Source organism: Saimiri boliviensis, chromosome 1 (assembly GCF_048565385.1).
Source record: "Saimiri boliviensis isolate mSaiBol1 chromosome 1, mSaiBol1.pri, whole genome shotgun sequence".
Classification (NCBI taxonomy): Eukaryota; Metazoa; Chordata; class Mammalia; order Primates; family Cebidae; genus Saimiri; species Saimiri boliviensis.
The window spans coordinates 167271300-167286967 of NC_133449.1; the positions used below are offsets into that span (position 1 = coordinate 167271300).

At 41.3% G+C, this 15668-nt stretch overlaps 1 protein-coding gene across 2 annotated transcripts in view; it reads left to right on the forward strand.

Moving 5' to 3' along the window:
• Nucleotides 1-15668, forward strand: part of CTNNA1 (catenin alpha 1) — a 183073-nt gene that overhangs the window by 144990 nt on the left and 22415 nt on the right. For both annotated transcript variants that reach the window (XM_039464507.2, XM_010344484.3), the window contains one exon: nt 8535-8627. In XM_039464507.2, the coding sequence (XP_039320441.1) occupies nt 8535-8627 (93 nt within the window). The remainder of the gene's footprint in view (nt 1-8534; nt 8628-15668) is intronic.

Sequence of the window (15668 nt, forward strand, 5' to 3'; positions counted from 1 at the left end):
AAAAGTGTGTGGCACCCCACCCCCTGCTTGTACTCTTACCATGTGATATGTCTCCTTCCACCTTTGCTTTGCACTATGGTTGGAAACTTCCTGAGGCCTCCTAAGAAGCGAGTGCTACTATGCTTCCTGTATAGCCTGCAGAACTACAGGCGTGTTCCACCACACCGGCTTTTTATTTTTGAGTGGGGGGAGCGTGGGTAGAGACAGGGTTTCACCATCAAGATCAAGAAAATAGTAGACAGTTGTTTACTAAACTTGCCATGCTCAAGTTTGGATTTTGGACTGAACTTATTGGTAGCAGCTGTGAAAAGATGAAACACAATTGGTTGTGTAGTTCTACTCTTTAGAATGAAGGAAATACGACCATTTACTCATGGGAAATAAGCTCATCCTAAAAATACTCAAAAAGAATTCTTACATGGATCTTTTATATTAATATGAGACACTGCATGATTAAATAGGGTCCACAACATTTTAATAATAAATACTGTGACAGATTCCATATGATTTTTATTTCTTCTAAGTGCCCCCTATGAAGAAAGTCCAGGTTCTAACATTGAATTGCCACTGAGATGTGTGTCAGAACAGCTATGATCTGGTGAGGAACTAACTCTGTGGCCTTCGGCTTTCCAGCGACAAAGTTGGGAGTACTGAGGACTCGGGGCATTCATGATCATTACTGACATGTGGATGCATCTTTACCATTACATTTTATTCTCTGTTTCTTAAGAGAACCCTCTGCTTCTACCCACCCCACCCCATTTCTTTATTTCTAACTGCTCTTCCCTCTTTTGGGCTGATTGAATCCCCCACCTTCTTTTTTTCCCCCTTGTTTGGAAGTTACACCCTTGACGGTTTTATTAGTAGAGACTGGCTATTTTAGCATGCATTTTTAACTCACAGGTTGAGGTTATTCAGTATCTTTTCCTCCTTCTGAAACAATGTAAGATCTTAGCATGGCTTAACTTCAGTTAACTTTACTCTCTAACTTAATATAATTGTTATTCAATATTTTGGTTCTTTTGATTTTTAGCCCCATGAGTTAGACCCTATTGTTAACTTATTAATTTTTTTTTCAACCTGTGCTTAAATTTACCCACCTGATATATTTTCATGCTTCCCGTTTCTTCTTATATATTAAGCCACTTTCTGGGATCATTTCCCTTCTTCCTGAGGTATATTATTTTTGTTTTGGTTTGGTTTTTTATTTTCTGAGGTATATTCTTTAGAAACTTTTTAGTGGCGGAAGAGGAGATCTGTTAGAAGTAAATGCTTTCAGAACTTTTTGTTTATTTTTTGTCTTAATGTCCTTATTTTGTTCAAATTGAAAAAATAATTTTATTGAATATATAGTTCTTCCGGAATGATTTTTTTCCCTCTTTTAGTTATTTGAAGATATTATTTCCTTGTCTTTCACTTGCATTGTGGCTATGAGAAGTCAGGGGTCGATTTTACTGTCCTTTTTTAATAGATGATTTGTTTCTGGCTATTTAAAAAAATCTTTGTTGTCCTGGCCAGGCGCAATGGCTCATGCCTGTAATCTCGCCACTTTGGGAGGCTTAGGTGGGCAAATCACCTGAGGTCAGGAGTTCAACACCAGCCAGGCCAACATGGTGAAACCCTGTCTCTACCAAAAAAAAAAAAAAAAAAAAAAAAAAAAAAAAAATTAGCTGATGTGGTGGCGTACATTACTCCCAGTTACTCGGGAGGCGGAGGTGAGAGAATCGCTTGAACCTGGGAGGCAGAGGTTGCAGTGAACCAGGATCACACCACTGCACTCCAGCATGGGTGACAGAGTGAGACCCTGTCTCAAATAAATAAATAAATAAACAAACAAACCTAAAGCCTTTTAAAGTGTGGATTTCTTTTTATTTGCCCTATTTGGAATTTGTCTTCCCAAGTCTGAAAGTAACATTTCATCCCTTCTGAAAAGTGTTCATCCATTATCTCTTTCAGTATTGTCTTTCCCATCATTCTCTATCTTCTTTCCTTTGAAATTCTTAGTAGTTATATAGCAGACTTTCTCAGGCTATCTTGCATGTGTCTTAAATTCTTTTGTGGTTTCCACATTTTCCATAAGTTGAAAATGTCTTGGTTTTTCTAAGCCAGGCATGGTGGCTCACGCCTGTAATCCCAGCACTTTAGGAGGCTGAAGCAGGTCGATCACAAGCTCAGGAGTTCAAAACCAGCCTGAACAACATGGCAAAAGACCGATTCTACTTAAAAATACTAAAAAAAAAAAAAAAAAAAAAGTTAGCTGGGCATGGTGGCACGTACCTGTAATCCCAGCTACTTGGGAGGCTGAGGCAGGAGAGTGGCTTGAACCTGGGAGGCAGAGGTTGCGGTGAGTCAAGAGCATGCCATTGCACTCCATCCAGGACAAAATAGCAAGACTCTGTCTCCAAAAAAAAAAAAAAAAAAAAAAAAATACATATATATGTATGTAAAAGAAAATGTCTTGGTTTTTCTAAAGAATTTCTTCATTTTGACTTTCTAGGTTACTAATTCTCTTTTGAGTCGAGTTTAAGTCAGTATTTATCTTAAATTTCTAGAAATGGCAGAAATTATTTTTTTCTTGAATTTCTATTTTGATCCTTTTCAAATCTGATGAGTCATTTTTGAATGTCTTTTCCTTATCTGTACTCTTCTGTTAAGATAAACATGTTTTTAATATTGCATTTTCAATTGTTTGAGTATCTGCGTCATTATGGATCTTATTACACAGGTGGTGATTTTGCTTACTCTTGCCCAAGATGGCTCATTTCCTTGTATACATTCTGTTTTTATTTTTAATTTGTGAGTTCATATTCCTGAAATTTTGTTGTGGGAATTCTTTGAGTCCTGTGTATACATTACCTTCCATGAGGGAAATTTTTAATTTATATTTGCTTCTGCCACCTGCTTAGAGGTACTACAAATACATGACCTCTTAAATGTAAAAGTTTTCTGGACCATATAGATAACATAATTGCTATACCTAAACCCCTGTGGAAGGCCAGCTTTTGATTAGAATTTGGAGTGGAGTATAGGGGCCTTTTCTTCTTTTCCTCCCTGAGCAAATGAATGCTTAGACTGACAAATACTCTTTTCGTGGTGGACTTTCTTGATCGATCTTAGGGTTGATGACTTACTAGGATTGTTGCCTGTTCCAGCTCTGTGCAAAGTTTCTGATCTGAGGCATCTACCTTGAGAGGGCCCTGGCCTTGGCCCGTTAAAAACCCAAGTTCTCATCATGAAATAGTACCTCTCCCAAAAGCCCCCACCCACCCACCGAAGAAACACTGTTTTTGGTGATTGCTTGCTTCTCTGAAGTTCTGCTTTCTCTTTTCTAGCCTCTGAGAATTTCTCTTAATTTCTCACCTGCTTAGCTCTGCATTAAAAAGTGGAAAAGCATTGTTAAAGCATCATCTCCATACCGTAAAATTACAGACTTTAAGAGTACAATTCAGATTTTGGTAAGTTTACAGAACTGTGCAACCATCACCACAAACTAGTTGCAGAATTTTTCTATTATCTATATATTTATCTATGTAAAATATATCTATATATATTTTATAATATTTCTATTATAAAAAATGAAGTACATATTTCATTTTTTAATATTTTAAGATCTCTTGTCGCTCTTAATAAGCTCACCAACACCTTTCCCTGGAAATTGGAAAGGTGCCTATTGGCATTTCCCCTGTGGGTTTGGAAGTAGTTGTTTAAAACTTCCTGAGTGGCTCTGAAATGTATATGACCTGTATTGGGGACTTCTCATTTTATGTACGACAAGTTTATAAAAGTTGAGTTTTTGATTTTATTGTTATTTTTGACTTTTAGGCATTCAGATGTTTCAAAGAAGAAAACTCAGGTGTTAGCTTGACCCAGGGGCACAAGGGGAGAGATGTATGTTTTGAGCTCTGTCCCTTTGGCCTGCTGCTGCATTGGTGGGTCATTATTTAGACTTCAGAGCTCCCTGTCCCACATCTCTTCTTAATTGTTTACTCCTACAACAGGTATAAGCTGTTATGAGAGTTGGTGATTAAAAGAAATCTTATCTTGTCTTCCTACAAACATTCCAGGGTAAGGGGAACTCAGCCAAATGGGAATCCAGGAGCAGTTACTGAAGGAAGTAGGAAACAACTTGTGTTTGAGTTCAGTAAATCATAAATCTATGTGTATTAGAGGAAGATAGTCATCATGGCTACAGAAGGAGCAGGATTGAAATAAAGTCATAATGGGATTTTTTTCCTAAATGAAATTTCATTTATCAAATTTAAAGATCATCCGTTGTGGAGTAAAGGTAGAGCCTTCCTAAAAGACTGAAAAAGCTGTCTGTCATGTACAGGTGTTTCATCTGTCGATCTGACACACTGGGGCTGTGAGTCTTCCTCCATGGCTCAGACTTAAGCTTGGGTTTTCCTGAAACCAGCAAAACCCAAGGCAGAGTGTTTGCATGTTTTCTGAAACGCACTCTTCCACAGGGTCCAAACTTCTACACAGTAGGCACAGATGGTACAAAAGAGGGCTGTCTGAGGTCAAACAGCGGTTGTGGTGTCAGTCTCAGCCCACTTCTTCGAATAGTGGGAACCAGAGACATTTTAGTTGCTAATACAAGTAACTGGTAGCAAAGATAATTTATTCTCCTAACAAATCCAGAGATATTTCTCACTGTTCTACAAAGTCTTGGCTCTGCTAGGTTGTCTGTGGAAGTTAACTGCTCCAAGTGTTCCCCTTCCCCTGTCCCCTCCCCCACTTGACAGAGGTTCGATTTGTCATCCAGGCTGGAGTGCAGTGGCGCGATTGCAGCTCACTTCAACCTCTGTCTCCCAAGTAGCTGGGATTACAGGCATGCGCCACCATGCTGGGCCAGTTTTTATATTTTAGTAGAGATGAGATTTCACTGTGTGGCCAGGGGCTGGTCTCCAACTCCTGACCTCAGGCAGTCTGCTCATCTCAGCCTCCCACAGGTGTGAGCCACCATACCTGGCCTTTTTCTTTTTTTTGGGACAGGGTCTTGCTTTGTTGCCCAGTCATGGCTTGCCACAGCCACGACCTTCTGGACTCAAGCTATTCTCCCAACTAAGCTTTCCAATTAGCTAGGACTATAGGCACATGACACCATACCCAGCCAATTTAAATTTTTTTATTTGATAGAGATGGAGGTCTTGCTATGTTGCCCAGGCTGGTCATAAACTCCTAGCCTCAAGTGATCCTCCTGCTTTGGATTCCTAAAGTACTGGGAGCCACTGCCCAGAGTGTTCCTCATTCTAACCTCAGGATCTTCTTTAGTCTTATTGTTAAGTGTCACTTCATTCTAGAGGCCCAGATTTTCCACAGAAAGAAGCATTTAGGAAGCTCCTCTCCTTTAATTGTAGTCAGGCCTGACACGAGTATGTGAGGTTAGCCTCTCAGAGAGCTATGGTCTTGATGTTGCATTTGCACATTTGTCATTGTTAGAAGTGAGTAGCCCTGTCCCTGGGGGGTGAATTGAAGCCCATTCATCTGGAGAAGACTGTTAGTGACAGACGCTCCTTCCTCCTCCCAGGTCTCCTGAAAATAGGCAGTGTGCTCTTATAGAACATTACTATTTCAACAGTACACCAGAAATATTTTAAAATAATGTTTTAAAATAAAGAACAAGACTTCCATAACTTTTGTTTTGCTAGTGTTTGTAATCATGAAACAGAAAAGATGCTTTAAATGAATCAGCCATTTAAGCCTTAGCCACACACTACCCTCATGTGTCTGATGTAGAGAGTACTTACATAATTTGCTTCTTTTTAAAAAAAATCTTTTCTTAATTTAAATATTTTTCTGAGTTTTAAGGATTCATAAGATTGAGAATACAGAAATATTTTCTATTCTAAATTCTAATTATAGAATTCTAAATATAGAATCTTTGAAATAAGATTAGGCTTGTCTTGACTGTCCTGGATCCAACATTCAGCTGCCCTCCTAAATTATGGGAATAGGCAGGGTGCTGGGCACCTCACCAGGGATCTTTGTTAGTCCCAAAAGGCTAGTTTTTCCACTGATCATCAAATTTTATGTTTGTTCAAAATGTTGTCTTAAAGCAGTGAAGCAATGGAAGTTATAGGTTTCTCTTCATTAATACATCTAATTCAGGCTTTCTCCTTCAATGAATATTTTTATTTCCTTTTTTAAAATTTTTTTATTTTTTTATTTTTATTTTTTTTTGAGATGGAGTTTCGCTCTTGTTACCCAGGCTGGAGTGCAATGGTGCAATCTCGGCTCACCGCAACCTCCGCCTCCTGGGTTCAAGCAATTCTCCTGCCTCAGCCTCCCGAGTAGCTGGGATTACAGGCACGTACCACCATGTCCAGCTAATTTTTGTGTTTTTAGTAGAGACCGGGTTTCACCTTGTTGACCAGGATGGTCTGGATCTCTTGACCTCATGATCCACCCGCCTCAGCCTCCCAAAATGCTGGGATTACAGGCGTGAGCCACCGCACCCGGCCCTGTTTCCTTTTTTTTTTTTTAAGTCTTACATTTTACAAAATTTATCTTAGGTCATATTTTGCAGTGATTTTTTTAAACAAACAAGTAGAAATATCCCTAGTCATCTCTGTAGATTGTCATCTTGAAAAGAAGTGTCTCTTTGCTTGGGTCCAGATGACAGAGAAGGTGGAACTGTAAGCTTCAAGGAGTATAAGTGTTGCTTCTTTATGTGATTTTGAAGGACTAATAAACATTAGAGATCTGACTTTCCAATTCCCTTACATTTTTATGTTTAAATGGCACGTCAGCTTCTTTTGTTTCTTTGTGTTTGGGCATTGCAGGATTCTGATAGTTAGCAGTCTTATAGAAAGCTGATAATCCTTAGCTGTTTACACTACAAACAACTGCCATAATAGTGTATAATTTTTCTGATGTGTTTATGTGCTTAAGTTGGGTGGAGGAGTGAAAATCAAAGGTTACTGCCATTGCCCTTGTCTAGCATTTAAATTCCCAGAAAGTGCCTCTGATGCTCAACTGCCTACACCTTTATCATTCATAACTCAGTTTGCAACTGGGGTAAAGATATGTCTCAGGCCGGGTGCGGTAGCTCAAGCCTGTAATCCCAGCACTTTGGGAGGCTGAGGTGGGTGGATCACGAGGTCAAGAGATCGAGACCATCCTGGTCAGCATGGTGAAACCCCGTCTCTACTAAAAATACAAAAAATTAGCTGGGCATGGTGGTGCGTGCCTGTAATCCCAGCTACTCAGGAGGCTGAGGCAGGAGAATTGCTTGAATCCAGGAGGCGGAGGTTGCAGTGAGCCGAGATCGCGCCATTGCACTCCAGCCTGGGTAAAAAGAGTGAAACTCCGTCTCAAAAAAAAAGATATGTCTCAGTACCATGTATTCAATTGGGTCCAGATATTGCTAATGGAATTGGCAAGCCTGTTCATTTAGAAACATGGATAAGTGATCACAGCCTTAGCAGTCGCTACACAGTAACATTCCAGAGCTTCAGCAAAGGAGGTATGACACAACTTGGAAAGATTGTCCCTGGCTACATGAGCTGTATAGTTGAGATGATTGGACAGGAACATAAAGATTTCAGTTCAAATTAAGCTGAATCAGCCAGGAGAGATTCAAGCTGTCAGTGTTTTGAGAACCCAGTTGAAGGGCAGTTTTGCTCTTAACTATGGAACATAATCAGTTTCCTTTTCCACTCTTGATAATGATTGCTTTTGGTCCATCTTGATGTTGTCTTCATGTAATTGTTTTTATTTGAAAAATTGCGCTGGGCGCGGTGGCTCAAGCCTGTAATCCCAGCACTTTGGGAGGCCTAGGCGGGTGGATCACGAGGTCGAGAGATCGAGACCATCCTGGTCAACATGGTGAAACCCCGTCTCTATTAAAAGTGCAAAAAATTAGCTGGGCATGGTGGCACGTGCCTGTAATCCCAGCTACTCAGGAGGCTGAGGCAGGAGAATTGCCTGAGCCCAGGAGGTGGAGGTTGCGGTGAGCCGAGATCGTGCCATTGCACTCCAGCCTGGGTAACAAGGGCGAAACTCCATCTAAAAAAAAAAGAAAAATTGCATGGAGTTTAAATAAAATTCATCTTGCCTTAAGTTAAACGTCTATTCCCTGTCAAATGAAAATAGCACCTTAGAGTTTTTTATTTCCTTCCTTCAAGAACACTGCAAAACATATTTGTATTTGAGGATAACAGCAGTTCTTCCCTGATACCCTCGATTCCTCAGCTTTTCTCACCTTATTGCCCATACTAGAAGAAACTTTTTCTGAAGTTACTGTTCAGGTGGCTTAGAGGCTGTGCAAAAGCTTTAAGTTACAGGCTCTGGGATCTTACAAGGTTTGGCACCAACCTGCAATGTGATGTATGTTATGAGTCTGTATAGTTTGCTTTGTGCAGAGTTAAAAATGTGTACTCATATAAGTAAATAATCAGGCTGCGAGAAGGGAGGCACCCTTGGTGCTCTCGTCGTCTGTTCTGGAATGGTCAGAGGTAGGGCCAGGTCTGTGTGTTTTCTTCAGCAGGTAAAAGAGAAAAATCTTTAAAGATTATTTTTTATGTTTATAGGTTGCCAACTTGGCCTGTTCCATCTCAAATAATGAAGAAGGTGTAAAGCTTGTTCGAATGTCTGCAAGCCAGTTAGAAGCCCTCTGTCCTCAGGTAAAGTATAACTGACATCGGTGACAGCATCACCAAACTGAATTTGATTAGAGTGGAGATGAGGTTTATTTTGTTAAATTTTGTTTTTAGCATTTTATATGGAAGTCTTGGGGACAAATCAGTGACACAGAACCCACATAGTTTGGCATATTTTTAAACATTAAGTGACATTTGTATGGGAGATTACATGTTACCTCTTGCTCTTCATTGAAAATGCATAGTGAGCTGGACACAGTGGCTCACGCCTGTAATCCCAGCACTTTGGAATACTGAAGTGGGTGGGTCACTTGGGCCCAGTAGTCTGAGACCAGGCTGGGCAACATAGCAAAACCTCGTTTCTAAAATCAAAATTTGCCCAGCATGATGGCATGCACCTGTAGTGCCAGCCACTCAGGAGGCTGCAGTGGGAGGCTGGCTTGAGCCTAGGAGGTGAAGGTTGCAGTGAGGGGAGATCATTCCACTGCACTCCAGCCTTGGTGAACACCCCTTGATGGGGGGGGGAGGGTATAGTGCCCCCACTGCTGGAAAATAAGGGGTGGCAGTGACCACAGTCTCCTTGAGGAAGAGTCTACACACTCCTTGAGCCTTGCATGAAGGCCATCTATGACTTCTGGCCATCCTGGAACCATGATGGTTACCCCACACTGTTCACCTACATCCATTTTAATGGCCAATATTTGGGTCTCTGTGCTGAAGGATACCAAATTCACAAGCTAGTTTCTTTATTCTGTAGTGTCTTAAAGCAGCCTTATAATACAGATAGTGTAACTTAATTCGGCCAGCTTCTGAAGTGAAAGCTCAAGAACTTGTCTCCATTCATATTGGAAGACTGGTGATTAAGTCGTGTTACGCATCTGGTACTCTAGAAAGACTCTGAAGCAAACACTTGTAAGTGCTTTTTAAGTGCCCAGTGTGTTGCCTGCCTTCTGTGAGGAGAGCCGAGTCTGTCTGGCCTGGCACTCCTTGTCATTCCAGGGATTTCTAAGGAGTAGAGGTGATGTTTCTGTATAAGAGGTTGCCTCTCCACTTTTTCATGTATAAAATGCTCATGGCACACTCTGAGGGCTTACCTCTTTACATGTTCTACCAGAAGGCAGTGGCCACAAATAAACGAGTGTAAGCAGGGGGACTAGGGTAATGAAGTAGAGGTCATAGGAATGAAGTTTCTGTGTTATGTCTACAACCAATTTTAAAATATTCTGTGACCATTATTTGGCTTTTTCATACAAATAATCCCTGACATTCAAGGCGGGCAACCAAAATAAGTAAAGCCTCTCTTGATGGTTATCAATCTGGCATTCTCGTTGGTACATAGGTTAGTTAGGGCATTTGGTCTAATCACTAACCATGTGGATTAATTTACCAATGAGAGTTGCTCTGTCTTAATATTACTGTGATGGGCCCATTGTGAATCACATCATCTGATGGACATTTTCCCATCGTTAGTTCAGTCTTGAAATCTGCCAGTCATTGACAGCTATGTAGATATTTGCAGTGGATCCAGTCACCACATCCAGAAGGATCTTGGATCGCCAAGTTGTATGAGACAGATTTGAATTTGGATTTCTAAACTGGCATTCTTTCCTCAAGTTTGTTTGCCATTTACCCTAACAGCACTTTGTTTTTAATGCCTTTGGTTTTCCATTTGGTTTTGAAATGCTTGAAAAGCGACAATGCTTTCACATATCTGTGGAAACAGATGGTAGCATACACTGATCACACCTACCACAAGAGTATTTATATAAATGATCTTAAAAACCAGGAAAAAAAATCACATGGAGAGTCTAGTAGATCCTAATGAAAATGATGGTGTGCATAACTTGTGTGGCTATGTCACATGGGCTTGAGTTAGCCATCAGAAAGCATTGTGTCTGCCTCTCCTTTGCAGTTTCATTTTTCCTACTAAAACATTTCAGGAGGAATAGGCTTTAGGCAGACAATGCCCAGACCAAACTTGGTACTGGATATGTGTCCTGCATAAAAACGTGTTTTTTCAAGTGTGATTATTCTTCAGACTCTCATCTGGGCTCATTGCTACCCTTTTTCACAAACTGCTAGGCATACAGGACTGGGCAGGTTCAGTAATGGCAAATAAAGTAGGTGTTCACAGACATGGTCACTGGGCATCATGTGCTTGTTTTGCAATAAGGCAGCTCTGACTCTACCCCAGCCCCATTATTGCCAGACCCTTTCACTGTTCTTCTTCTCCCTTCTCCCTTCTTTTCTTTTCTTCTTCTTCCTCTTTTTTTTTTTTTTTTTTTGAGATGGAGTCTTACTCTGTCACCCAGGCTAGAGTGCAGTGGCACAATCTCAGCTCATTCCAGCCTTTATTTCCTGGGTTCAAGTGATTCTCCTGCTTCAGCCTCCTGAGTAGCTGGGATTACAGGCGTGCACCACCACACCTGGCTGATTTTTGGTAGAGACAGGGCTTTACCATATTGCCCAGGCTGGTCTTCAACTCCTGGCCTCAAGTGATCCACCTGCCTCAGCCTCCCAAAGTGCTGGGATTACAGACATGAGCCACCACAAAAATTCTGCAATTCAGATTTTTCTGTCATGTCTCAATTTTAAACAATCGATAACTAATTTAAAGTTTTAAAAATCTTTGAGAAGGGTATCTCCAACTCTTCTGTGTCCTGCCTCTGGCCCACTCTAGCCCATGTGTTTTGTGCTCAGAGGGGCTCTCCTTCAAGGAAGCAAACAGCTGTCCCTTGGAGAAAGAGGGCCTTGATTGTGGAGACCTGCCTCCTCTCCAGCTTGATGTGGATGGTGATCACAGGCACCAAGGATCCTAATCTCGAGGTATTCCCTTCCAAGGTCTAGGCAAGTTAATCAACAGATTAGGTAACTAGGGTAGTTAACTCACTAGGAGCTTAACTTGATGTTTTAATATGCTGCAGCATGTAGACAAACATTTATTTTAAAGGGTTTTTTTTTTTTTTTTTTTTTTTTTTTGAGAGTCTCACTCTGTCGCCAGGCTGGAGTGCAGTGGCGCAATCCTGGCTCATTGCAACTTCCGTTTTCTGGTTTCAAGCAGTTCTCCTGCCTCAGCCTCCCGAGTAGCTGGAAGGGACTACAGGCACCCACTACCATGCCCGGCTAATTTTTTGTATTTTTTGTAAAGACAGGGTTTCACCATATTGGCCAGGATGGTATCAATCTCTTGACCTTGTGATCCACCTGCCTTGGCCTCCCAAAGTGCAGGGATTACAGGTGTGAGCCACCACGCCTGGCTGGCTGTGTTTCTTTATAGTAAGGCTACTGTTGACCTCTCTTCACAGTGTGGAAGAGGTGCTTAGTGTTTCCAGGATATGTTTGTGCCTCATGCCCAGGCTGCTGTACACAGGCAGCACTCAGTTTGGAGTTGGCTCCTGTACACTATTTTTAGTTTCTGGTGGAGAGAAATGACAGGTGGGACAACTAGAGGAGTTTTCATCCCCATTTTTAAGTTTGTCCTATAACAAATTAACTTTCGAGAGACATAGGGAAATCCATTCTGAAGGACTCACTTTTTAGCAGTTAAACAACTTTAAATGCAGACATTTGAGATAGTAAAGTTGAGTTCAGTCCCCTCTCTCCTCTCTCTCTCTCTCTCTCTCTGTCTGTCTGTCTGCATTGGCTTCTACTTGATGGCTACTCTCTCTTACTCTTCTCACTGGAAAGTCACCTGCCTCTATCCAAGCAGAGAGAGCCCCAGCCTCACAAACTTGTACAAGGAAGCAGTTTACAAATTGCTTTGGGAAGGGACCAAAATCTGTACCCTGTGTATCCCAGACATTCTGTTTTGCTTATAGATGTGCCCAAGATTTAATCTATGGTAGCTGCTTTAAATATTTTTAATTTTTCTTTTTTCTTTTTTTTTTTTTGAGACGGAGTTTCACTCTTGTTACCCAGGCTGGAGTGCAATGGCGCGATCTCGGCTCACCGCAACCTCCGCCTCCTGGGTTCAAGCAATTCTCCTGCCTCAGCCTCCTGAGTAGCTGGGATTACAGGCACGTGCCACCATGCCCAGCTAATTTTTTGTATCTTTAGTAGAGACGGGGTTTCACCATGTTGACCAGGATGGTCTCGATCTCTTGACCTCGTGATCCACCCGCCTCAGCCTCCCAAAGTGCTGGGATTACAGGCTTGAGCCACCGCGCCCGGCTAATATTTTTAATTTTTAAATTCAAAACCGTTTGGTGTGCTGGCCAGGAAGCAAAAACAAAAACAAAAAAACCCAAACTTTGCAAATGGCAGCAGATTTCTGACGATTTGAGTCTTTAAAATGAGAGGAGGGCATTTTGGAGATTATCTCACTCGATTTTTTTCTTAGTTCATTATGCAAGAATGAGTATTACACATTCATATTAATATTAAGTTAATACAAATCTGGCACTTAAATAATTTATAACGCCTGGTTTAATGCATGGCTTTTCTTGGAAATCTACACAAGGGATGAATTAAGTATTTCAAGGCTCTACTTATCTACATTTTCCTTTTTCTTTTCTTTCCTTTTTTTTTTTTTTTAGAGACAGGTTTTCACTCTGTCACCCAAGCTAGAGTGCAGTGGTGCCATCATGGCTCACTGCAGGTTTGACCTCCTGGGCTCAAGCAGACCTTCTACCTCAGCCTCAGAGTAGCTGGGACCACAGGTGCACTCTACCACACTTGGCTAATTTTTTTATTTTTAAAATTTATTTGCCCAGGCTGGTCTCAAACTCCTGAGCTCGGGTGATCCTCCCACCGAGTTTCCCAAACTGCTGGGATTACAGGTGTGAGCCCCTGTGCCAGGTCTCTTTTTTCTTTTGGTATTTCTCACTAAATTGAGAAGTTACTTCTGAAATTATTCATTCTTCCTTCTGCCTCCTAGATTTATCTTCCATATTGCTTCTTCTGTCCTTGTGCTTGTGGGAACCCTGATCATATTTGTGGCTGATATGCTTGACATGCATCAAATGAGCATAAACCCAGGCTGGCCTGGCCACTATCTGGTGGGAAAATACATAGCCCTTAAAGGAGCACCCCATACATACAGGACAGGGCAGACTTAATGGCCTCAGCTGTCACTTAACCTGTTATTTCACAGTCACGGGACCACCTGTCTTTGAATCACTTCACTTTTCCACTTCGGTATTCTCTAATCTAGTTTTTATGAAGCTGTTTCACCAAGAGCTCAAGGGACATTTTTTTTTTTTTTTTTTTTTTTTTTAGACAGAGTTTCATGATCTCAGCTCACCACAACCTCTGCCTCCCTAGTAGTAGGGATTACAGGCATGTGCCACCACTCCCAGCAAATTTGGTATTTTTAGTAGAGACGGGGTTTCTCCATGTTGGTCAGGCTGGTCTCGAACTTCTGACCTCAGTTGATGCATCCGCCTTGGCCTCCCAAAGTGCTGGGATTACAGTGGTGAGCCACCATGCCCAGTGGGAGATGTTTCTTACTAAAGTTTTTCTGAGCATTTTCTGTATCCTCCCATCTCTACCCTCCTGTGCCTCCCACCCCTCTTTGAGGTCTACAATAAGGCTTTTGTATACTGACACTGGATTGTTTTTGTTGTTGTTTTGTAATGTCTGATTTCTGTATCTTAAAATTGGAAACTGTTTCCTAATTTTCTTTCTTCTTGAAAAAAATCTGTATGTATTTGGTATTAGTTCTTTAAATGTTTGGGAGAATTTACCAGTGAAACTGAGTAACTGGTAAACTCTTGCTAGGCCTGCAATTTGCTTTGTGGTAAGGTTTTTAACGATGAGTTAAGTTTCTTTAATAGACATAAGGATATTTAGGTTATTTTTAAATTCTCGAGTGAGCTTTGGTAATTTGTCTTTAATTAATTTTCTACTCTTTATTTTCTTCTTTTTGCTTGCTTTGGGTTTAATTTGCTCCTTTTCTACTTTTAAAATTGGAAGCTTTAACTCATTGCCTTGACACCTTCCTCCTTTCCTAAGGTAACATTTAAACATTTTAATAGTATAAATTTCCCTCAAAGTACTGTTTTAGCTGCCCCACAAATTTTGATTATGATGTGTAAAATATTTTGGTTAAGATGGGCAGGAAGGACCTCACTGAAAAAGTGCTGTATAAACAAAGACCTGAAGGAAATGACAGAGCAGACCACACAGGATATCTCATGGGAGAGTGTTCAGGCAGAGGGAACACCAAGTGCAAAGGCTTGGAGGAAGGAGATCAGATATCTAAAAGAAGCTTAGGGATTGCATAGCCTTTCACGGTCATAGTCATAGGCCTTTGGCTTTTAATCTGAGATGGGAAACGATTGAAGGGTTTTGAGTAGAAAAGTGGCATATCTCACTTAGATTTGAACAAGATCTCAGCCAGGTGCAGTACCTCACTCCTGTAATCCCAGCACTTTGGGAGGCCAGGACAGGAGGATCACTTGAGCCCAGGAGTTCTAGAACAGCCTGAGCAACATAGCGAGACCCTGTCTCTACAAAAATAAAAATAAAAAATTAACCAGGCATGGTGGTGCAAGCCTATACTCTGGCCGTGTGGGAGGCTGAGGTGGCAGGATTGCTTGAGTCCAGAGGTCAAGGATACAGTGAGCCATGAGGGGATTGCGCCTCTGCACTCCAGCCTGGGTGACAGAGTGAGACCAAGATCTCTCTTGACTTCTGTGAAGAGTGATAGAAGCAGAGGGGCTCTTTAGGAAATTGCAGTATACAGAATAATAGCCTCCCAAATATGTCCATTTCCTAATTCCCTAAACCTGGGAATATATTACCTTACATGGCTAAGGGGACTTTGCAGGGACAAATAAATTAAGGCTCTTTAGATGAAAAGATGATCCTAGATTATCCCAGTGGGCCCCCCAATATAATCATAAGTGTCCTTATATGAGGGAGGCAGGAGCATCAGAGGCAGAGAAGAAAGTAACAATGATGGAAGCAGAGGCTGGAGTTTTGTGGCCACAAGTCAAGGAATGTGGGTAGCCTCAGGAATTTGGAGAAGTCAGTGACTGGCTTTTTCACTAGAACCTCCAGAAGGAACACAGATCTGGTGGTAATGTTGTTGATTTTAGCTCTGTAAGACCCATTTCAGAATTC